General features: G+C 40.6%; 1 protein-coding gene across 1 annotated transcript; it reads right to left on the reverse strand.

Annotated features, from left to right (window-relative positions):
- Positions 1–1,117: 1,117 nt before the first annotated feature.
- PRDM4 (PR/SET domain 4) lies at positions 1,118–24,857 on the reverse strand. The gene is made up of 11 exons (XM_068970752.1): positions 24,794–24,857; positions 20,170–20,303; positions 18,390–18,575; positions 16,008–16,802; positions 11,026–11,175; positions 9,950–10,068; positions 8,944–9,029; positions 7,860–7,987; positions 6,828–7,142; positions 5,541–5,709; positions 1,118–2,729 (listed from the first exon to the last, which is right to left on the reverse strand). The coding sequence occupies exons 1-11, from the start codon at positions 24,802–24,804 to the stop codon at positions 2,417–2,419; spliced, it is 2,406 nt and encodes an 801-aa protein (XP_068826853.1). The 5' UTR covers positions 24,805–24,857; the 3' UTR covers positions 1,118–2,416.

Consider the following 24,857-nt stretch of genomic DNA (forward strand, 5'->3'; position numbering starts at 1 on the left):
CAGCTGGATCCCAACAGCAGCTGGATCCCAACAGCAGCTGGATCCCAACAGCAGCAAGAGACGAAGCCACATGTGACGGGCAGAAAAGGCTCTGAGTAAAATCTTGTCAAAGGGGCAGCTATTTATTTCCTCATCTTGTGAGAAAGACTTAGAACGTGCCATTTAAGTCTAAGAGGTAAAAAAAAAAAAAAAGGAAGACAGTCATTAGCAAGAAATAACATCTTCATTCTCACTTAAAACTATTTTTCAGAAATCCTCTCCTGTTGTTTGCTTTGACCTAACTATCTTTGGCTTCTCTGGTGGCCCAGACAGTAAAGAATCCACCTGCAATGGAGACCCAGGATCAGTTCCTGGCTCCAGAAGATCCCCTGGAGGAGGGAATGGATACCAACTCCAGTATTCTTGCCTGAAGAGGTCCATGGACAGAGGAACCTAGCAGGCTACCATCAATGGGGTCACAAAGAGTCAGACATGACTGAACAACTAACACTTTTAACTATCTTGGGAAGCATTCCAATCAGCATCTGGAGATGATGAAGTTTAACTCAGCAGGAGTCAGAGTTAAAGAGAGAAAGGGCACTTGGAGCTCCGGCACCAGTGGCTTCCCGGGGACAGGAGTGGCTGCTGCTAGGATGCCCTTCCCAGCTTGAGAAGCTGAACGTGGCGTTGCCTCAGCCCCACCAGAGCTCCCGAACGGCGGCTCATGACCTCATGTTGACAGCCACCTCTAACCAACACCACCTCACCCACTCCCTCAGCTGCAGACCTGTACTTCTCCATGGAGGCAGCAAAGAAGAGGCACTACCTTAGGAAGAGGGCAGGGACAAGAGCTGGAGATGCAGGAAGCACAACTTGTCTAAGCACTGTACTGCACAAGCATTCTAAAATTTAATTTCAAAGCTAAGGTACTTAGGAAATACTTTCTCCAACTTCTGATCTTAGAAAAACTCAAGCTGGACCTCATTTTCCTGTAAAAATTTCAATCCTCTCCTTCCACAAAATGAGATTACAAGAGGTATTGTGTTTTTTAAAAAGTTTTTATTGTAATCCTTCCTAGAGGAATATAGATTTGAATGAAATACATTCATTCCATAAATACATTAGCAGCAAAACCTTCTCACCAGAGTCCTCTCCACCCCAGCCCAGAGGTTGTGCCTTAGAGCAGGAGAGCATGTTCCATCAACCGTCAAATTCAGGATGTGTTTGCTTCTTGCTGAAAGCAGGCTATACATGAGAAAAACCAGATGACAAATCAGATGGGTAGGTGAATTAAGTTGGAACCCTGAAAATACATCCACGTGGTGACCATTTGACCTTTTGCACTTTCCAAATCCTTTGGAATCCACAGTGTTTAACTGATGAGGTCCTTCACCACAGACAACTGGGAGCGCCTAACCTTGCAAATGCACAAACATGTCTTCTCATTCTGAGTTGGCAACATTTTAATGGTGTCTTGATCCTTTTCAGAGAATAAGCCAGAGAGAAAGGATCATTCTCTCCTTTCCATGGGCCAAGGTACCTCTCCGTCAGTTGGTCCACATGTCCTTGCTATCAGGAGACAACGCAGCAGGCATTACTTGGCTGGTTAGACCTCCAGATACTCTTTGTCCGGGTGCTGGAGGCTTCACTGGAGACAGAGACGTGTCGAAACCTTCAAAGATCTCTAAGGAACAGCGATCAGGTCTCTCAGCCCAGCTTCCATCAGAGCACATGACAGAATCACTCTGGACAGTGGCCCGGGCACCTCTCCTTTTCTTCTCTCCATCAGTGCCTGCTGCCTGGTTGCTCCTTCCTCACCTGCTCTCTAGGTACCTGTGAAATTCCGGGAAGCAAGATCTACCCTAAACTCCCCAGCGGCCAGGAGAGATGAAGGCAGACAGTGCTTTAAATCTGTGAGCCGCGGTCAGAGTAACAAGCTTACACTGTTACGTTCCAATCCATTCTGGGATGAGTTTAAGTCACAAGTCTGCATAAAAGATAACACCAGAACCACAATCAGGATGACTGTGACACAGGGACCAAGTCAACGGTTGCTTACCAAATCAATGAGTTGGGAGAAAAACAAAATGAAAGAATTTAAAATAAATCTGATTTGTTGGGCAGAGGGCAGCTCTGACTCAGGTATAAATGTTATCACCCAGATTATCATGTAAATAAAGAATAGATCTCAAAAGCTGACACCTGCCTCCCCATACACCACTTAAAAAGAGCTCACGTGCTCTATTCTCAATCTTTTAAAAGTGTTTTCATTAGGATACTCTCCTATAAGTGCTTTATCCATTCCCATTTAGTGGATAACTTGACTGTTGGCTGGAAGGAATCAAACTATTTTATATAAAAACCACTGTAGTGGATAACTGGTTATATGTTTTTCCCTTTTGCATTTTCCATCCGGAATAGTCAGCTTCTTTCTCTTCTATTTATGTGCAGAGAGAGAGTCATCTGCTGAATACACAGCACTGCCGATGCGACAGTCCTCTGTCCCCACCGAGTCCGCCAGCTCTTCCTCCTCTGAGTCATCTTCCTCCTCCTCCTCCTGTGCGGATGAGCTGGAGGTGGGCCCTTTGCAGGTTTTTAGGTGTCGGGTGAGATGATATTTGGTTAGATAAGCCTTTGTACATTTTTCACAGACATAATCCCGTTTTCCTTCATGTGAATTGAGATGTTTCTTTAAGTGATTTGTCCTCAAGAACAGCTTGTCACACTTGGGACACTTGATCTGGCGTTCTCTAAGAGGAACACAAGGAAAAAACAAAATAAAACATTTGATTTGGGGTTACAACTGAGGCACACACTTACTCTGCACAACCTCAAGACCTTTGTCTGAGAAACTCTACCCAACTAGAATCAAACTTCTCTATAGGAGATGCATCATATAGAACAGTCATAAGACATGTGTGCAGTTTAAACAGCACAGACTGATTTTGCCTGTTTTAGAATTCTAGGTAAACGGGATTGTACTGAATGTATCTCTTTTGTGTTTTTGCTTCTTTTTGAAACCCTATCACGTTGCTTCCATGGAAGCAACTTACAGGAGGCTACTTACAAATACACCACAGCTTGGTTGTGGCACTGGCTCTGTTGTTAATGGGTACTCTGGTGGTTTTGTTTTTTACCACCACAGGCAAGACTGCTATGTGAACATTTCTACACTGGTATGTGGGTCTGTTCCTCTAGGGCATATACTCAGGAGAGGCACAGGTGGATCCAAGGATATGTACACCTTCAATTTTACCACGATGATGCTAAGCTGTTTTCCAATGCTGTTGCATCAATATACAGGTCCATCCACAGCCATTTCAGAGCTCCTGTTGCCCGAAACATTCTTACTAACCAGAAAGACTCAAATTTGAAAATGTTTGCCAACTGACCAACATAATGGTATCTAACTATAGTGTTAACGGTAGCCCCTACAAGTATCCAATTCAAGATGTCAGCAGCATCAAGGCTGGAGTAATAACCCTGGCCCAGACATCTTAGAGTTGACAAGAAACCTGGGGATCATACAGAGTACGAATTTTTTAACTTTTTTTTGAGCATCTGAATCCTGTGTCTTAATGAAAATCCAACATGTTAACAGATAAAATGGGGCACTCAACCCTGACTGAACCTTAGACCCACCTGGCGAGCTTTTTAAAAATACCAAGGCCAGGGCTCTGCCCTGATCAGCTAAATCAGAATACCTGGAGGTGGGGCCTTGGCACCAATCACTGTTTCTCACATTTCCCAAGTGACTATCATGAGCAGTGTTAGAGGCTGAATACCTAAGCTGGTATGCTGATGCTTCCGCTCATAATGGAGGTGGGGACCTACGGTTTAGATGAGGTTATGAGGATGGGACCCCCATGACGGGGTTATGTCCTCAGAAGAAGAGAGAGATCAGAGCTTGTTCACTCGCTCCTCCACCTGAGCACATAACAAGAAGGCAGCCAGGAGGAAGACCCTCATCAGAACCCAACCATGCTGGCACCCTGGTCTCAACTTTCAGATTCCAGAAGTTTAAGAATATAAATTTCTTTTGTTTAAGCCACCATTCAGTCTATGGTATTTTGATGTGGCAGCTCAAGCTAATATAGGCAGCTAGATTAAATGACCCCAGCAAGCTCTTTCAGTTCCAACTATGTAAAACTATATATAAAATTTGATAATTAGTGTATCTAATTTCCAAAATTTCATACTAATAATGAACCCACTTAATGAAAACTTTGTTTTAAAAGGTCATTTTGAGAGTCATGAATGTAGATCCAGACTCCTTTGGTATTTTAGTGTTTCAGGTTGCACTGTGACTACAAATCAGATAAAAGAGCAGATATGAAAACAAAATATTTATCTAAAACCCATGATAAGAATAAAGGTTCCATTTTTGATGTATTTCTAAGTAAAATACAAGCTAATGTGCTCTCCCTCTTCTAACACTTGCTGACAGCGAAGGACTGCAGAATCTGCTCTTCTATGTGTCACTGGAACTGACACAAGCTGGACAATTAATTACAGCTGGATTCATGCAATAAATTCCTAACGGGCGGTCCAATATTTGGCCTTCTCCTCCTTCCACCCCCTTGTCCTGCTGCCAGAGTGGTCTCTATAAAACAGACATCTCACCATGACATTCTTTCCCTTAAAATCCTTAAATGCTTGTGCAAGAATGTGAATACATTTAACATCACTGAACTACACACTTAAAAAGGGTTAAGACAGAAAAATTTATGTGTTATATGCCATAACGAAAATACACACATGCACACACACGCACAAAGCAGAGTAGGTCCTGGTACATGGGGAGGAAAAATGCCCCTATGACTCTCCATTACTCCCAGAATGAAATTTAATTTTGAACTGGATAAAAGGCTCTTTATTGTTAGGCTGCTGCCTCCCTCTATTGCTCTCACATACATGGATGCTCTCACTATAGAGAACCACTCTTATTTCACAGTGCTTTTAACATTCATGTTTCTACATACCCCATTTCGTCTGTCTAGAAGACTATTCCCTGAATAACTCTAATATACCTTAATACTTAGCTCCAACTACCAGGAGGGCTTTCTCAGGATACTCGCAGACTGGGTGAGGTAGCCCTCTTCTATAGTCTTTCAGGATCCTACACTTACTCTAACATCTGCAACACAGCATGGCAATTACTTACTCTTCTGTTTCTTTTAATGGCCTCTGAGCTTTTTAAATCCAAGGACCATTCTCATCTTTGTATTTTCACCACTTAGCAAATTGCTGGACTTCAAAAAGGTACTTAAAAAATTCATTAATCAAATGAAATTATGTTTCAAAAATATAAAAGAAAAAAAGAAATAAAGAGACTAGAAGTGAAAATGAGAAAACAAAGCAAGCACGTAAACTCCTCCAGGATAAACCAGAACCTTAGCTTTGTGACCTATGTGGTCGGAACACAGTCTGAGTTGTCAGAGAACACAGGCTGTGTGGAACACAGGAGACAGCTACAGGCGCCACGGCGGGAGACAGACGTGAGCCGGCACACACAAGCCCCCGTTCACTGCCCGAGCAGCGGTCAGCTACAGGTCACTCACTGCGTGTGGATGAGCACGTGCTGCTTGAGGTCCTGCCTCCGCATGAACAACTTGTCACAGTAGTCACACTTGAGGTTCTTCTCCCCGGTGTGGATGACCATGTGGGATTCCAGGTGAGCCTTCTGGGTGAAAGACTTGTCACACAAAGTACACCTGTAGTTCTTCTGACCTGCATATTAACCCGAATGGTCACACTGTGAATCAGAGTGCCAAGAACATGCTCAGCATGAAGAGACACATTGTACAGGTATGTGGCAGGTGGGAATAAAACAGAATTGACTGGTAACTGGAACCTCACATTCTAGGACTGTCTACCTACAGCCACTCAGAACCACTGAATTATATGCTGCAACTAAAGCTAGTGAAGCTAACAAACCTGACCTATGACTGCTTACCTACACACACACTCTTTACTGTTTACAGCTAACACATGATACAAGTTCTGGGGGAAAAAAAATCACTTATAACCCTAGTGCCTAACTTAATTCAATCATTAAAAGAAAAAAACTCAAGAATTCTAGTACTTGTCCATAAGCAAACATATTTTTACAACCTAAATTTTAGTTTTCTTTTTTAAATAAAATACATGTCTTCATAAACCAGGGATGAAATAAAGTCTTTTTAAGAATGCAGAAAAAAAGTTACTCTAAGTCAGGGGTTAGCAAACTTTTTCTTATAAGCCATTCCTAACCTTAAGGTCTGTGGGCCACACACACTCTACTGGAACTATTCAGTTTTAATGCAAAAGGATAAGGAAGAATTTTACCTTCAAAGCTTTGGAGAAAATGACCCAACTAAGAAAACCAAACTAAACCCATTATTGTTATAGTGCATATGATAAAAACTTACGTCTAAGAGAAAGGGTTTGGTGTGCATGGAGTTTAGAAAATAGAAACTCAATAAATTCTGGTGGTGTTCAACAAACAATATTCAAAGGACAGAAACTGGCTCTGGCTAGTGACAGGGGTGACCTCTAATAGTACGCTCTAGCTGTTTCTGAAGAATTACCTTCAGGTCCAAACACACAGATGAACTCCCTGATTATTAACTGCATTTTCCCAGTCACCTTCAAACTATGACTAGGCCACCTGGAAGATGGAGCAACTTAGTAATATTCTCTGAGGAGCCAGTTATTCCACACAATTCATGACCCAATGAAGTCCTCCTGTCAGCCAGCCGATTCTCTAACATCTGATCTCAACCCTATTTGCAAGACTTGTCTTGCTGCCACGCCCTTAGCAATTTCTAATTTTTCAAAATCCCACTTCATGGTCCAGGACAGCTTACCTGTGTGTATCTTGAGGTGGGTCCGCAGGTTGCTGGGATCACTGAAAGCCTTGCTACAAAAATCGCACTTGTGGGGCTTCATACCCATATGACCCATAAAGTGGACGTGAAGTTTGGAAGGAGAGATAAAAGCCTGGGGGCACATGGAGCACTTCCACTTCCTCTCTTTGCTATGGCTCGGCCCGTGGCTGCTGCTGTGGCCATGGCTAGGAAGATGGTTATGGATGTGGCTGCTCAGGTGGGCTTTGAACTCAGTATAGGAACTGCACTCCTTGCCACAGTTACAGAGATGCACATCTGGGTGTTCAGGAACACCTTAAAAATAAAATTACTCAATGTACTTACTTCAATGTTAAAACTCACATTTTAAAACTTAGTGGTTGTTGCTTCTAATTTTCCCTTCTATCAAAATTTCCAGCTTGCCCACTACCTGTATAATTAAACAAATCTTGTTCAATGCTCTAGTCCTAGCATCTCAAATAGTGTGTCAGGCACACAGGGAAAACCTGGTAAATACTAAACTATAAGGCATCTTCCTAGGCAAAAAACTGAAGATTTTGTTACACACAAAAATCTTAATGTGTGTGCATGGCAGAAGTTTTACTACAGTGAAAAAGGACAGAGAATGCTTCTGACACAGACATCAGAAAGGGGACGGAGTGTCATCATTTGTCATTATGACACAGTGCAAAGAAAGAGACTATGAAGGTTAAATCAACTCACAGCATTGTCCTTTATGAACTTAAAACTGTAATGGTTCGAAAAGAAACTCAGAACTTCAAATTCCCCAAATCAAAGTCCTAACACAAAGGTCATGCTGCCTGGCTGGTATGGCTGCCTGGTTCTTCAGCATATGAAGAACTTCACAGATCTTAACACTTCTATCGTAAGGTTAATATTCTGCTTTTACATACACAAAGGTATGTGATTTGCTTCTGCTTACACGTAAAGCATTACCAAAACTATACTACTGATCCTTGGTATTTTTACTGTGTTAGATTCATGACAAACAAGTCTTATATATAAACTTACCAATCTGCTGAGCATAATCCCGACTGTAATAAAAAAGCAGTTCATTTTCAGGAGGGATATCTTGGGAGGTACAGAAGTAGATTTTTCCATCATGGGGATAAGCCACCAAATTTTGTTCTTCCCGATTCCTAGGTTATCACATTTAACAAATCAAGCATATTAATTTTATCTTATTATTTATTTACTTAAAAATTTTTGGGGGGCCACACTGCATCGCTTGTGGAATCTCAGTTCCCCATCCAGGGAACGCCCAGCAAGCATATTAATTTTGAAATATATACTAAACACATCATATCCCTAGAATGAAATCTTATATGAAAACTTAGATGTACTATTTCTCTGGGTCATTTCTAATTACCTATACTACCTGTTAGGGTTAACTTGTTTAGAAACAGTATACTTCAGTATATCACCTCATTGCTCTTCATAGTCAGAAACATTCTAGTCTACTGCTAGAAGAAAAGTAAGTAAAATGAAGCCTTAAAACACTATGACAAAGACAAAGAAATAGACAGAATTAACACAGCAGCCTAAGGGGTTGATTGCGTGTGTGCATGCTAAGTCACTTCAGTTGTGTCCAACTCTGTGCGACCCTATAGACAGTAGCCCTCCAGGCTCCTCTGTCCATGGGGACTCTCCAGGCAAGAATACTGGAGGGGGTTGTCATGCCCTCCTCCAGGGGATCTTTCTGATCCAGGGATCAAACCGGTATCTCTTATGTCGCCTGTACTGCCAGGTGGGTTCTTTACCACTAGCACCACCTGGGCAGCCCAAGGGGTTGACCAATAGCCAATATAAAGAAAAGGAACCTACTTGCAAATTCAATAGCAACTGTATCATTTTTTATTGCACTGGTAAATTGAACAAACTGCTCATAAAACAGGGCAGTTTTATTTAAAATATAAATTATATTTTAATTTATAATCACCATTAGTCAACAACTACTGGAGTGAAGAAAATGAAAAGCCTTAGGCTGTAAGCTATGTTCAGATATCACCGTCATTGGATTCTTCAATTCATTCCTATTTTATTCAAAGTTTCCTACTGAAAAATATCCGAATCATAACTATTTATTGCATCTCACCTGGCTTTGCGCACAAACATCATCCAATTACATTCATTTTCGTCAGTTGTAATGATGCAGAATTCTAGGACACCATTGTGGTATATCTGTCAACAGAAGGCAAACATACACATCAAATGAACTGACAAGTTCTAGCAATAATCTCATTTACTTTGCAGTAGGTACCAGCTTTCCTAGTCAGTGTGAAAATACATGGTTGTCTTCTCATATGTTTGTCATTTCACCAGTCACCCTATTTCCAGCAATAAAGACCATTAGAGGTCTACAGTTAGTGCTCAGTATACAGAATCATGTTGCTCTTGATTAGTCACATTTTGGCTTGACTGGAAAAGACATAAAATACTGTAGTTGTCTTCATTACCCACCACACAGACGGACATTAAGGTCAGAGAACCACCTCTTATTTTTTCCTCCAGTGAACCTAGCATTCCTGTGTTCTCGTCTGGACAACACAACTAAAGTCCCCAATGCCAGCGGCACTTCACCTCTCCAACTATCACCAAGACCCATTTCCACCTTAATCCAATGTCAACAAGCATCATCCCCAATCTACTAAGATTCTATATAAACATGTTATAGGAACAGGTGTGCATATCAGAAACTTAAGTTTTCAGCCCCTTTTATTAGAAAACTAGAGAAATATCTTAGCTTCCAAGTCTAGAATTGTTTCCCAAGCTAAATATTTGAGGAATGCTTTAGCTGATTACAAAATAAGACTTTCAACATATAAACAAAGTCCAAAGCCTGAGCTGCCAGAAGTAACAAAAATGAGTAGTCACTGGGTTACTAACAAAATGGAGACTAAAATAGTTTATCTTCTATATTCAAATCTGACATTTTGCTATGTATTATAATTTGGCTACCAAGAACAGAAAGTAGTATTTAATGACTGATGGATGAATGGCACTGTATGAATCTTGGCTAAGTTTGACTTTTACATCACTTTTAACTACTTCATTACTATAAAAGCATCCAAAAGTCACAGAAAATTTTCAAAAACACTGACCTTCCAGATATGATTAACCGCCTTGTCTGTCCATTCTGCTACTTCCATGGAGTGACTTTGCTGGCCAATGAGAGGCCCAAAGCAAGTCCGAACAGGGATGGTTTCTCCAGTCCACACACCTATCAGTGGAAGGACACCAACTACACAATCAATGATTTAAACATCTAATAGGATAGGGACGACAGTAGCTTAACTCATGCAAAGTATTCTAGCACTCCTGAAAGGTAGGTATGTCTTATGGGTTCTATTCTATAAATAAGGAAAAAGTAATGAACAGATTAGACTGGGCTCAGAAGAAATATGCAGAGTAAGAAGCAGTATCAAATTCCTGAACCAATGTTTATACACAAGGAACCATGTCCGTCCAAGTTGATACATTAAAAGGACTAGACAACATCACTCTATTATAAAAAAGTAAAGCAATTACTACAAAATAAATCAAACTTCTAAGATCATTTGTGCTTAAAGCACTGCTCTTTATTATCTAAGTGGTTTAATGCTTTCAACTGACTGATGCCTAAGCTACACCTGAAAGAACAATGAGTCTAGTATCATATTTTCAAAGAATGGCACAAAGATTCAGGTACCATGTTACATTCCAGTATGGATAAGCATACTGTGGCAGTCTATATTTCTTACTCTCTTTTCCTAAGGAGTATTAAGCAATTTATAAACATCTGATAGAAAGTATTTTTGGTGATAAAAAGTTATAAATGGTAAATTTTCCAGGTTTTATAAAAGAAACTAAGTTTCAAGGAGTGATTTGTCATGATAATTGACAGTGGATGATACAGCTGAAAATAAAAGCCAAGTCTTCAAAGATTCGGCCTTTGAAGAGGATTCTCTCCTCTATTCAATCCTGATCCTAAGAAAGGGGAACTTTTCCAATAACGTGTTCAACTTGACTTAGTGCTATCACCACTGGACAAGTATTCCACAAAAGGAGAAATATTCAGCCATAAACTGACTTTTGGATCAAGCAAGTAATCTCTAAATTATACACATCCACTTTTACAACTCCACCCTACAAAGGAAGAAGAGACTCTGATCAAGTTTTATGGTTCCCAGGGTCTTACCAACGTCTGCTCCCACCATTGACTGGCGGAGAACAAGCTGCTTTGGGAGAGAAAGCCTGGCTCTGCTCTCTATTGGAGTGTCAGGAACAAAAGTCACCGGTCCGTGATCTGGGCAGTCTGAGGGATAGGCTCGGTCACAGAGAGTGCACCCTGCAGATGACAAACGTGAGACATAAATGGGGCCAGCTCCAGCAGAGATCAATGACCACCTGCTTTATTTAAATGTGAATTATCAAAACGTAACCAGTATGACACAAGGGTCTAGGAGAAATGCTCTGATCAAAGGGCCACTTTATTACACTTACAAGTATACCCACTCATATCCTTCTTCAGCAAGATTTGATTTTTTTTTAATACAACTGTACAAGTTTCCTATTCAGTGCATAGGAAAAACACTGATCAAAAAAATAACACTGCATTACTTCAAGAATCAAGTGTGTTATTTCTTACATCAAGTGGCTAAGTAATTCCTTCAAATATGATGTTCTGAAGTCGAAAAGATTCAGAGTCTCAAATTCTAAGAGGAAACTGAGCTGAAACGCTATTGGTGATGCAGTGCCAACACAGCACAACAGAGCGAGAGACGCTTACACCACCGCTCGCTCCTGCCTCACTGTTAAACTGGCTGACCCCGTTTGGATGACAGGTTCTTAAGACAATATGCAGTCTGCTCTTTAGGACAGCAGGTAGGATCATACTCTTGCAGATGTATTTGCTTAACATTCTTAATTTCTTATTGTTCATATGGTCTTTCTTTTGGTATTGTCAAAAAAAAAAATGGTGACTTCATACACTGTTCTATGCTTATTGTAACTTCACGTTTACAAGCTCAGGAATGTCCTCCTTCTCCACAATCTTTTGCTCTTTTACTTTCCTTTCTCCTTGATAAGGAGTAGTATTCATGACCCTATTTAGTCGATGACTGTTCAAATTTTCCAAATTCATTCACAAAATAGCTGTAATACATAGAACCACAGTCTTCTAGGTGCCTTTATTCCCCTAAACAACCTATTAGAAATTACCACTTAAATGGCGTAAAATATCAGTTAAAGTTTTCATATTTAGCCAAAGTAGTAATAATACATTACTTCTTCAGGTACTACTTGATTTAAAATTCTTTAAAATCAGACTAGAGATCCCCTATACTCTATGAGGACTTAATTCTCTGATGCTCCTAATTATAAACCATGTTAACTCTTCAAACAAAGGAGATTCAGATTTCATATGGCAAAAAGGGTCATAGGCTTCCTTCAAAGAGAATACCAATGGTGAATAAGTACACGTAAGATGCTGAACATCATTAGTTATTATGAAAATGCAAATTAAAACAATGAGATGCCATTTCATACCTACTATGATGGTTATGATCAACCTAGATAGCATATTCAAAAGCAGAGACATTATTTTGCCAACAAAGGTCCGTCTAGTCAAGGCTATGGTTTTTCCTGTGGTCATGTATGGATGTGAGAGTTGGACTGTGAAGAAAGCTGAGCGCTGAAGAATTGATGCTTTTGAACCGTGGTGTTGGAGAAGACTCTCGAGAGTCCCTTGGACTGCAAGGAGATCCAACCAGTCCATTCTAAAGGAGGTCAGTCTTGGGTGTTATTTGGAAGGACTGATGCTAAAGCTGAAACTCCAGTACTTTGGCCACCTCATGCGAAGAGTTGACTCATTGGAAAAGACTCTTGATGCTGGGAGGGATTGGGGGCAGGAGGAGAAGAGGACGACAGAGGATGAGATGGCTGGATGGCATCACTGACTTGATGGACGTGAGTTTGAGTGAACTCCAGGAGATGGTGATGGACAGGGAGGCCTGGCGTGGTGCAAATCATGGGCTTGCAAGGAGTTGGACACAACTGAGCAACTGAACTGAACTGATGGCTATAAATATGCATATATTTTTTTACAAATAAAATTCAATTATTACTAGGAAAAAAAAGGAAATCTTGGCAAAGATGTAGAGAAACTGGAACCTTCATATCCTGATGCTGGGAATATAAAATGGTGCAGCCACTTTCGAAAACAGTCTGGTGATTCCTCAAAAAGAGGAATTTCATTCCCATATATATCCAAGAATTAAAAACATACGTTCACTCAAAAACTTGTACGTGAATGTTCATATAATAGTCAAAAAGGAAAAACAAAATGTTCATGAAAAATAAATGGATGAAAAAAATCTGGTATATCCATACAATGGAATATTATTCTGATACATGCTATAACATGGATAAGCCATCACAACATTATGCTAAGGGAAAGAAGCCAGGCACAGCCATATACGTTAGGATTCCATTTATATGACATGTCTAAGCGAATCCACAGGTAAAGCAGTTTAGTGGTTACCTGAGAATGAGGAGCAGGGGTGAGAGTAACTGCTAACAAGGTTTCTTTATGAAGTAACAAAAATTTTTGAATTAGATAGTAGTGATTGTCGTCACTACAACCTTGTCATTATACTAAAAACCACTGAAGTGTACACTTTTAAAATGTGTATGTGAATTACATTTCTTCTGAAAACACTCAGAAGCAAGAGGTTCCAATTGCCCACTTGAAAAAGGATCAACAGGAGACTTCCCTGGCAGTCCAGTGGTTAAGACGCCAGGTTTTGACTGCAGGGGGCCCAGGTTTGATCCCTGGTCAGGGAACAAGGATCCCACATGATGCTAGATGTAGCACCCTTCCCGCAAAAGGATAAACAGACTGGCTTAAGCCACCTCTTACCTTCTCCTCAATTAATGACCATACATTAATTACAATCTTAAATTATTTTAAAATTATAAATTTGAGACTTTAAGGGTTAACACGAAAGGTCTCCCCACTGCTTGGCTTCAGTAGCACCAGGAGCCTCCTCCAACTTCTCTGACCATCCTGTTCAACTTACTTTAGAAGCTCTTTCCCTGCCACTGTACCTTAGCATCCCTAGCCTTGTCATTCCACACACTTAACTAGGACAGGATTTCACCTCACTTTCATGGCTATGATTAACACCTTAATGCTGAGGATTCCTGAATATTTCCAAATAGATCTCTGAGCTCCAGATTAAAGTTCTCACTCGACATCTCTAGGTATCACTGGACACTGAAATCAACATGTCTAACACTGGACTCACCTACACTCATCAAAAACAAAACAAGGGACTTCCCTGATGGCCTGGAGGATAGGAATCTGCCTACCAGTGCAGGGGACACAGGTTTGATCCCTGATCCGGGAAGATTCCACACGCCTCGGAGCAACTAAGTCCATGGGCCCCATGCTCTAGGACCCGTGCTCCACAACAAGAGAAGCCACAGTGAGTAGCCCACACACTGCAACCAAGAGTAGCCTTCACTGGCCACAACCAGAGAAAGACTTCACAAAGCAAGGAAGACCAAGCGCAGCCAAAAAAAACAAAAACAAAACCACCCCACCTCCATCATTCATTATCCTAAGGAATGGTCACTATCCACCTGGTTTCCCAGCCAGAAACCAGTAATTTCTCCTTAAACCTTCTCTCCTCCAACTTTACCCAATCAACAAGATCTATTGAGTTTTCTGTTAATATTTTCTACTTTTTCCATCATTCTCTATTCTAGACTGGAATACCATGACCTTGCATTTAAACTGTGGCATCGCCATCTTTACCTCTCTGCCACTAACAAGCCTGCTACCCTCACACCGCAGCAGAACCCCTATCCCAACCCTCCCTCCTCAAAATCCCTGTCTGCTCTTTGAAGACCCTCTGTGTTCTGGCTCCTACTTCTCTCATCACATAGCCCTCTCCCCACCTGTTTTTTTCCCTGAGGCGGGGAGGGTTGTATTTTTTTGGTTGTACTGCACCACATGTAGGATTCTAGCCCCGTGAAACTGGAGAAGGAAATGGCAACCCACTCCAGTGTTCTTGCCTGGAGAATCCCAGGGACGGGGGAGCCTGGTGGGCTGCCATCTCTGGCGTCACACAGAGTCGGACACGACTGAAGCAACTTAGCAGAACAGGGATCAAACTTGTGCCCCCTGCAGTGGAAGCTCAGAGTCCCAACCACTGGACCACCAGGGAAGTCCCTCCCCACCCGTGTTATGCTTCAGCAATTCTGAACCACTCACGATTCTTTCAGACTACAGTTGCCAGTTCCCACGGGTGACACTGTTCCTCCTGATTCTCCACTTTGGACATGTCTGCTCTTCAGGTCTGTGTTAACACATGCGTAGTCTTCCCTGTGCTTTCCAGAGTCTGGTGAGACGCTCCCAGCTCAGGCTCCTTTAGCACCATACACTTAATCCCATCTTTGCACTCAGTACACCATAACGCAATAGCCTGTTCACTAGCCCGCGCCTCCCTTCGCACTGTAGGTTCCTTCAAGCCTCTTGCAGATTATTTCGTATGCTACACCTAGTACAGAGGCTGGTGCTTACTAGCACTCAACATTTACTGCATGACTGAAGGGGTAGTGACACCAACAACTCGACTATTTTTATATTGCTTTCATTACTGCTGCCCCATAAAAAGACTTTTACATGCCAAACTATGGCAATTTATATGCATTCTGAGTGAAAAACCCCCCAAATTTCACTTGTATATCCACTTACATTTTTCCACAGGGATGAAAAATGACACATGATCTAGTAAATTTGTCTTATGTAGAAAAAGCACATGGCAGGTCACACAGAACACCTCACTAAAATTTACTTATATAATTAACTCTGTGAAATCTTGGGAAATATCTTAAGTATTACTAGGCTAAGCTTATCTGTAAAATACAGAAATGACTGTTTCCTTACTTCAGGAAGATGCTTTAAGAACCAACAGAATGTCTATATATCACTTGGCTTATTTGAGAAAAAGGCACCACATTAACACACAGGACAATACATAGGCAAATAAAAGTTTCAAAGCCTATTTACTTTCTATACTCCCTTAATTAATACCTGACTTTGCAACTAAACCTATTAAGGATGATGACCCTTTCTATCAATATCTCCAAAAGAAAAAGGCTAAGCACACTCACAAATTGTAAACAAGGTTGCCATATTTTCCTTGTTTGAATTGGAGTCTTCCATTTGCAGTGAAGGTGGTACAAAAGAAAGACTGTCTGAAGAAACATCTACATGACCTGTCCCCATAGCAACCTCCTGGGTGATGGAGGAGACAGCCACAGGTTCTAGGCTTAGGCCAACTTCATGGAGGGAAACAGACTCTAGGGAGGCGAGGTTGTGTGAGGTAGAGAGTGCCACGCTTACAGAGTTGGTGCTCATGGCCACGGTGTGGATGGAGTCACTGAGGGCACTGTCAGACATCCCGTTGACCCGACTTGCAATGTGGTCTGTCTCCATGACCACAGGGAGCTCCAGGCCGTTCCCATGAATGGGTATCACACCACCATGTCCTACAGTTTCTGCTGCAAGGTTGTTGCTCACAGAGTCCACAGACAGAGGTTCATGACTTCTGGAGCCATTTGGGATTTGGGTATGCTCGCCTGCCACACCATCCATTGTCAGCTCTTCTGCCATTCCATCTGTAGAGATTGGGCTGGTGACCCTAGAGACGTTCTCCATGGTGATTGTTGTGTCCAAGGCCACCTCATGAGCATCAGTGGGATGAAGACTTTGGGCACCATGTGTGTTCACAGAGCGAGAGTCTATTGAAACAATGCCTGGCTCTAATCCAACATTTCCATTGGACTGATAGGGATCTAGTGCTGAAGGGTTATTGGCAATAGATAATGCTGTATTACCATCAACATTTATGGAGTTAGGGTGAATATACTGAGGAGGTGGTCTGTCAGCTAAATAAGACAAAATGCCTGGGAAAAAGGAAAAGATGAGATATCAGGAACATTTCAGTATATTAAGAATTCCAAATGCTAAAAGCTATTTTACTTACAAATGCAACTAAAGTAAAATAAGCTCCTATCTATTTCTTTGGTTTGATATATACTTTATAAATAGCAACATAATACACCATAATTCAGTTTTGTGAAACTCAGAAATCATAAAAATTAATGTTCCTTTGAAGTCACTAGAAATTAATCATTTCTGCCTTTAATAATATATCATGGTTGGAATTCCTGAGTCCCAAGATGCTGAAATTTGCTCTATCTAAGAGTTGAAAGGTCAAATCATTTAAAAGCAGATATTCCTTGTGAAAAATCAAATTTAATTAAATATAACTAAATTTTTATTAAACTATCAAGAAACATTAGGGTCTATTCAAAATAAATCACAATCATACTTGCTTTATTAAAACAGAAAAAATACTTTAATATTCCTGTTAATGAGTATGTGGTGAAATGGTACATGCTCCATCTCCAGTAGAAGCCAAAATTTCTAAAATGTCTTTGCAAAGTATTGAGTATATATAATAAAAAGCTCAAAAATATTCATACCCTCTTGCATAAGAAACTCCACTTATGGTAAACTGCCCTAAATGCATTTTGTAAATAATATACCCAAAGATATTTACAAAACAGTAATGAACAAACTGGTAAAAAGTGTCCATCAATAAATACTGATATAATAAACCATGGAATAAAGTATCAGTAGAATATAATGTGTCATTAAAAAGGATAATTATGAAAACCATGTAGCAGCTGGGGAAAATAACTATGTAAAAAGAGAGAAAAACATTAAGTGAAAAAAAGGTTATATAATTGTATTGCAAGTACTACAGTTTTCATTATGGAAAACAGTAAAAACCCCTATACAAAAATAAAAGGTAGGATGGAAGTACACCATAAAGATGGATGATGGGACTATGAATAATTCCCCTCCCTCTTTATTTGCTAAATTTTCTGAAATGAGTATATAATATTTTAGAATAAAAATTCAGTAAACTTTATAATAAACAATGACACTATAGCAGGACATGTGGTTGGTAGGAAATTACAATTGGAGAATTATAAAAACTGAACCAATTATAAAAACTGAACCTAGAAGAGACAAGGGAAAAATTGTTTATGTGCCATTAAGAAATTAACCTTTGTCAAACTGCTATATTAATAATGTTATCTAAGAGAAGAAGTACATAAATACAATTTTTCCCCCCACATAAATTAATATTTAACAGTGACAAAGAGAAAAAAGCATCATTCAAGTCTTTGAGAACTGAAGTTAACAGTCGGCTGCTACAAGGACTTCCCAGATAGTCCTGTGGCTAAGACCCCACACTCCCAATGCAGGGGGGCCTGGGTTGGATCCCTGGTCAGGGAACTAATTCCACATGCTGCAGCTAAGATTTTGCACACTGCACCTGAAGATCCCACATGTCCTGACAAAGATTGAAGATCCCAAGTGCCACAACTAAGACCCAGGGCATCTAAATAAATAACTAAAAACAAAAAAGGGTCGGATGTATTATTTCTTGTAAATTTCCAAGTAACTGTAACACTTACCAGGTAAAATGGTTCTGAAGTAACTGCTCTCAAGGTGGGGGTAAGGTGGTGGAGGTAGGGTGTAGTTTCTTTCAGGTAACCCACACATCACCCCTCGATCCCCAATACCCATTGGGAGCATCAGAGACAAAGCAGAAGGTAGAGAGCTCAGGGAGGGACCCAGGTTTGGAATCGCCACTGGCAGGCCTACAAAAAAATTGTTTTCCTCAATTAAAAGTAAGTACTTTAAAATTCTGTGATCACTGGCTAAAGGAAGGTTTTTGCAACAGGCAAAAATCTCACCCAGTAGCCCTTTACATCCCCAGATAGAAAGTACTGGCAGACATCCACAGACAAGCCCTAAATTTAGTCCACAAGTCAGTTTTAAAATGCCAACTTGATCGTTCAGTTATCTGTATTGCTCTTGGGTACCAAAACATTTAACTACAATTTAAAACCTAATTTAAATACAATTTAAGAAAACAAATTATTTAGACATAAAAAGAATGGGAAGAAAAATACACCAAATTTCAAAGAAATAAACTTCAGAGTGGTCTCTAAGTAGTGACAGTACAGATTTTTTAAAAATATTTTTTATTATACTTTCCATTTTATATGGTGAGAATGTATCACTTTTAAAAATTTTATAGATATGCTTCTACTTGGGGAAAAAACCTAAAGTTAGATGTAAAACTGTACATGTATATCGTGATATAATCTTTCACATATACGCTATACTTCATGATTTTTAATTTACACACGTTATCCACCTTGGACTACATCTGTCCACACAATGCTGAAGTGACTCTGTGGCTTCCTATCATAATGAACTCACCGACTCAGGCAGTGCAGATTTGCACTATTTTTGCCAGTGGAAGTATTTTTAAACAGGTTTTTCCTCCTTAATAAGAGTGTCTACTAAATGAAATGCCTAAGAAATAAACAAATGAGTTAAGAACTAATAAATTTTTAAAAAATTTCTTTTGTGGACACTAAAAGGAATGTGAAGAGACCCTAATTTAGATGAATCTTATTTAACTGCTACCTTTTAGTAAGCAGGTAATTCTCTAGAGAGAACTATTTTAACTTGCAGATTTAAAATACTCTTAAGCATTAAGTCTTATTTTGATAAACAGAGTCACCTGCGGTTGGCTGCCTCAATGTCAGAGACCCGCAAGAATCACTAGCTTACTGCTGTAAGACTCGAGAGCTTGCTTCTTTTCTATTTCAAGAGAAAGAAAAATTCAACTAGGTAGATAAAAAGGTTTTAAACGTACAGTGATGGGGGAAAGTGAGCTCTCCCTACACTGTTATTCTGTCCGAGTACTGAGGCTCAGGGGGAGTTCCATGTAGGCGCTCCCTCTCTGAGACCTCTTCTTTGACCATAATTCTAGGTCTGGCGCACTCGTGGCTTGTGCCACTTTCAGGTATGATAGAGAACAAAGCTGAATTTCTCATGTGTTCTAGGAAGAGTTAGTACAGTAATTCTTTCCCAATAACCCAGGGACAGAATGTTAAGGGCAAGAATAGATGAATGGGTAATCCTAGATTAAAAACGCCAAGTCAACTACAGCTCTAGACAAAAGGGCACTAACTCAAGAACAGTACAACCAGGAAAACCTGTTAACCCTATCCCACCCACTAGAACTTCAGTACTCTACAAAAATTGCTACCACAGGTGAAACTGCCATTGACCTGCTGGGCTACTCCCATCCACTGTGAAAGGGGTTCTGACCCGTTCCATTTAGAAGGGTTAATGCAATTAAGTGTTGGAATTCAGTCCCTCTCTCTTACCACTCACCTGGAGCAGGGATGGGATTGTGAGTGGGTGAGGCAGCCAACCCCAGGTGACTCCCTGAGACTGGCAAGGCATTGCTCACAGAAGATGAAGTCAGCTGCTCCATCCCCACAGGACTCAAGTTCATTTCATTCATCCTAAGAAAGATTAGACACAACCAGTTACGCAAAAATTGCTTCAGTGACTCTGTTTAAGGTACTGAAGAACCTAAAACGATGGTGCAGAGATGCAATTTGATCAACTACAACTTCATTTCTATGCACACAGTTCTCCGATATTCTTTCACTGATAAGGAAATTCGGATTCAGAGATGTTAATTTGGCTGTCGTATAGCAGAAACAGGATTTAACTTAGGTGTGGCTTGTTCCAAATATTAAGCATGCTATTTAAAGCAAAGTTTGTAATCCTTAAAGTACACTGGCAACAAGGCGTTTTTGTGTTTTTAATTCACCTGTTTTTCTTTCACAGTATCTAGTTTCTCCAACTGGTTTATTACTTGAAACCAGGACTTGTTTTAACTTACTCAAAGAATTATTAACTCTTTTCACCAGAAGTTAAAAGTGATACTAGGTCTGAATTAGACTGCAAACAGTGTGAAGAAGCACCGTATCTTCTCCATGGATCAGCATTTTATTAAAACTCTGTATAGATACCTTAGTAATTAATCAATAATCTTAGTAAAATCCTCCGCATAACAAGGTTCATTACGTAAGCTAGATACTTTATAAAAACATTACTTCATATTAGCTCACTAATTCTTCAAAATAAGGGAATCGAGGAAATTGAGGCTCAAAGAGGGCTTATCATACACCCCAAATCACAGAGCAATTAAATGGAAGAACACAGATCATGCTGCAAAACACTGTCAAAAAGCTTTTCAATACATCAAACTTTTTAAAATCTAGAGGCCATTTTCAGCAAGCTGAAGAATCTGAGGACTGCCTTTTCTATGCAATCCATCTTGCACTGCCATGAGCAGTACCATTAGAGTAACAGGAACACTGAATAAGACCCTACTGGAGGTTATCAGTATTAGTTCCTATGTCGGAATTTAAAGACTGTAAAAAAAAAAAAAAGAATTTAGAGACTGCCATATCATAAACAATTTCAAGAGGCCAGCCAACAGGTTATCCAAAGGTCACCAGGAACCTCCAATCCTTATACTGAATATCACAGTGATGCAAGGTCTTATGTGTGTGCCTAAGTACATGGGAGAAGTGAACAACAGGAAGGGGACAAATGGATCTACACACTCCTTAGCAGTGAAAACAAAATTTAATAGGTTTTTAACCTGAAAAATGGCTACATCAGCTATGAATCAACATGAAAATAATAATAACTAACACTGATTACTCCCTTACTATAGGTGTTAGACACTGGGCTAAGTGATATCATGTAATGATCTCACCTAATCCTTATAACTGGGCTTCCCTTGGTGGCTCAGTGGTGAGTAATCCACCTAGCAATGTAGGAGACCGGGGTTCTATCCCTGGATCGGGAAGATCCCCTGGAGAAGGAAATGGCAAGCCACTCCAGTCAGTATTCTGTTTGGGAAATCCCATGTACAGAGGAGGCTGGCAGGCTATAGTCCATGGGGTTTCAAAAGAGCTGGACAGGACTGAGGGACTAAAACAACAGTAACAACAATCCTTATAACTACTGTGGGTAGGTATTATTCTTAATCCATTTTAGAGATGAGGAAACTGAGACTCAGACCAAGAAACTTAACCCAAATTACATTAACTAGTAAGTGGCAGATTTAACTCCAGATCTGCCTAATTTACAGAAGTCACAGAATTGGCATTTAAATCCAGGTTCACCTAATTTAAGAGAGCCAACCTCTTAACTAAGATAATTACAATAAAAGAACTGGTTTGCCTTTGACAGTCAGTTCCAACACTCAGGAGTGTTTACACAGTGGAGTATGCTTAATGTCCGACATAAACCTGCTGCTGCTGCTAAGTCACATCAGTCGTGTCTGAATCTGTGCGACCCCATAGACGGCAGCCTACCAGGCTCCTCCGTCCCTGGGATTCTCCAGGCAAGAACACTGGAGTGGGTGGCCCTTTCCTTCTCCAATGCATGAAAGTGAAAAGTGAAAGTGAAGTCACTCAGTCGTGTCTGACTCTTCTCGACCCCATGGACTGTAGCCCACCAGGCTCTTCCATCCATGGGATTCTCCAGGCAAGAGTACTGGAGTGGGGTGCCATCGCCTTCTCCAGACATAAACCTATTCCTGCATTATTCCATATTTACAGACTTCAACCTTACCCCAGGCCAGGTATCTCATAAACCTAAGCTCCCAGACATTAATTAAGTGTACAAAGCTAACTGAGGAGAGTACCCTGTACAGAGTAGGCACTCTGATTTGGATGAAGCAATGCAAACTCATTCTTACTACAAAGACAACTAGAATCTCATGAGCAAACGAGGTGCTCCTTATTAAGGATGGCACATTAATAAGTTATTTAATTATGCTATACAAGGAAGATCCCACATGCTGCTGGGCAACTGAACCTATCTGTCTCAACTACTGAGCCCGCACACTTTACAGCCCGTGCTCTGCAGCAAGAGCAGCTCCAGCAATGAGAAGCCCGTGTACCACAACCAGAGTAGCTCCCGCTCACTGCAACTAGAGAAAGCCCGCATGCAGCAACCAAGACCCAGCACAGGAAGGAAGGGGAAGGAAAGGAATGTAGGAATTCCCTGGTGGTCCAGAGGTTGGGGCTCTGTGCTTCTACTGCAGGGGCCATGGGTTTGATTCCTGGTGAGAATCAAGATTCTGCATGCCACGAGGAGAGGCAAAAAAAATTCAAAAATTAAAAATAAAAGAAGTGGCTTGACAGAAAACAACAAAATTCTGTAAAGCAATTATCCTTCACTTAAAAAAATAATTTAAAAAAAGGGCAAAACTCTGTACAGCCTAAAGACACCATAGCTACCATAAATTTGAAAATTTCTGGGTTTGGAGTGGTTTAAAACAGACTTCTCCTGTAACTTTTTATAGCTACAAACATTAAAACTTTACAATTAGTAGAGCAAGAATGACCTATAAAAAAAACAATTACAGTAATTCTTTGAAGTACAATTAAAAGCTTCCCTGGTGGCTTTCAAGGTAAAGAGTCTGCCTGGAATGTGGGAGACCCGAGTTCGATCCCTGGGTCGGGAAGATCCCCTGGAGAGAGAAATGGCAACTGACTCCAGCATTCTTGCCTTGAAAATCCCATGAAAGGAGTTGCCTGGCAGGCTACAATCCACGTAGTCGCTAAGAGTTGGACACAACTGAGCAACTTTAACATACATACAATTAAAAGTCTGTAGCTTCAAACTCTATACTGAAAATTCCTGAGTATTAATCTATACACATAATCTCAAGATAAAAATCAAAATGGTGTTTCTAGGCTGACTCTTAGACCTTCTCAAACCAGTTCAAACCAGAGTTAATGTGAGGCTCAGCAGATTTCTGCTTTGTTGTGAGTCACCAAAATGTGATGATCTCAGCAGCCATAAACCAAAGGTAACTAGTATCCCACAGAAAGCAGATGAAAGGAATTTATAATACGATCCTCCTAAGACTCTCACTCCAATGTGCAATTCTATCCTAGCTACTTTTCTTATACGGGATTCTAGGAAGCAATGCTGGGAGAAGGACCAGAATCAAGATACTGTACTAAGCTCGAAATTCTTCCCTACGTATATTCGTTGTAGAATCATTCCCTTCATCTTCTCTAGTTTACATGACCTATGTATGACCCATGGGGCTTCCCTGGTGGGTCAGACAGTAAGGAATCTATCTGCCTCCAATACAGGAGACCTGGGTTCAATCACTGGGTCGGGAAGATCCCCTGGAGAAGGAAATGGCTACCCGCTCCAGTATTCTTGTCTAGAGAATTCCATTGACAGAGGAGCCTGGCGGGCTACAGTCCATGGGGTTGCAAAGAGTCCGACACAACTGAGCACACACACAAATATGAACCATTCGCTGATCTTATTAACTTTTTGTTAGAATGACATGTAAGAACCTAAGATATGTAAGGACCTAACTGAAATGCAGCCACTTTGCAAATGCAATGGACAATTTTCAGTAATTTGGGTGAATTTTTAAAATATTCCTTATCCTCAACAGCCTATGAAAGAGCCCTTAAAGAACAGTCAAATATAACTCTGTGGCACATTTCTATACTGTAGGGTATAGTATTTTCGACATTAACATGAAGGCTGAAGAATTAAGAACTTAATTTCTCTGCATTACCAGCCAAGCCAGATGGTAACCAGCAAAATTCAAGGTGAAACATGGTGATGAGCTAAAAATACACCTCGAAACTCAGATTCAAATATTAACTAAAGGCGCAAATAACTCAAAGGCAAGGATAAAGATGCACAACAAGCCAACAATCAACGTGTGGCTATTCGGAACAACTACTCACATGCGGCGCAAATCAAGCCTAATCAGAGTATATTCAACCCAATACTGGTTCCTCGACTTCCTGTTCCCTTTCGGACAAATCCATTTGCAAATCGCACCTGTAACCTGCCCAACGGCACCAAAAACAAAGGCATTCTGAAGTCTTATTTGCTACATGTTTTCCAAACACGTCACCAGCGCTCGGCCCACTAAGCTACTCACCTGTGATGCATCTGCTGGGGGCCAAGGGTCAGAGAAAAGGGCACACGGGTGGCGGGGAACCGGC

Source organism: Capricornis sumatraensis, chromosome 4, assembly GCF_032405125.1.
Source record: "Capricornis sumatraensis isolate serow.1 chromosome 4, serow.2, whole genome shotgun sequence".
NCBI lineage: Eukaryota > Metazoa > Chordata > Mammalia > Artiodactyla > Bovidae > Capricornis > Capricornis sumatraensis.

Bases quoted from the DNA above. Each gene is read 5' to 3' on its own strand.
- PRDM4 (XM_068970752.1), bottom strand. The intron at 10,069-11,025 runs GTAAGACCCTGG...TTCCACTGATAG, and splicing joins AATGGTGGGAGCAGACGTTG to GTGTGTGGACTGGAGAAACC. The intron at 5,710-6,827 runs GTAAGCTGTCCT...GTTAATATGCAG, and splicing joins CCACCTCAAGATACACACAG to GTCAGAAGAACTACAGGTGT.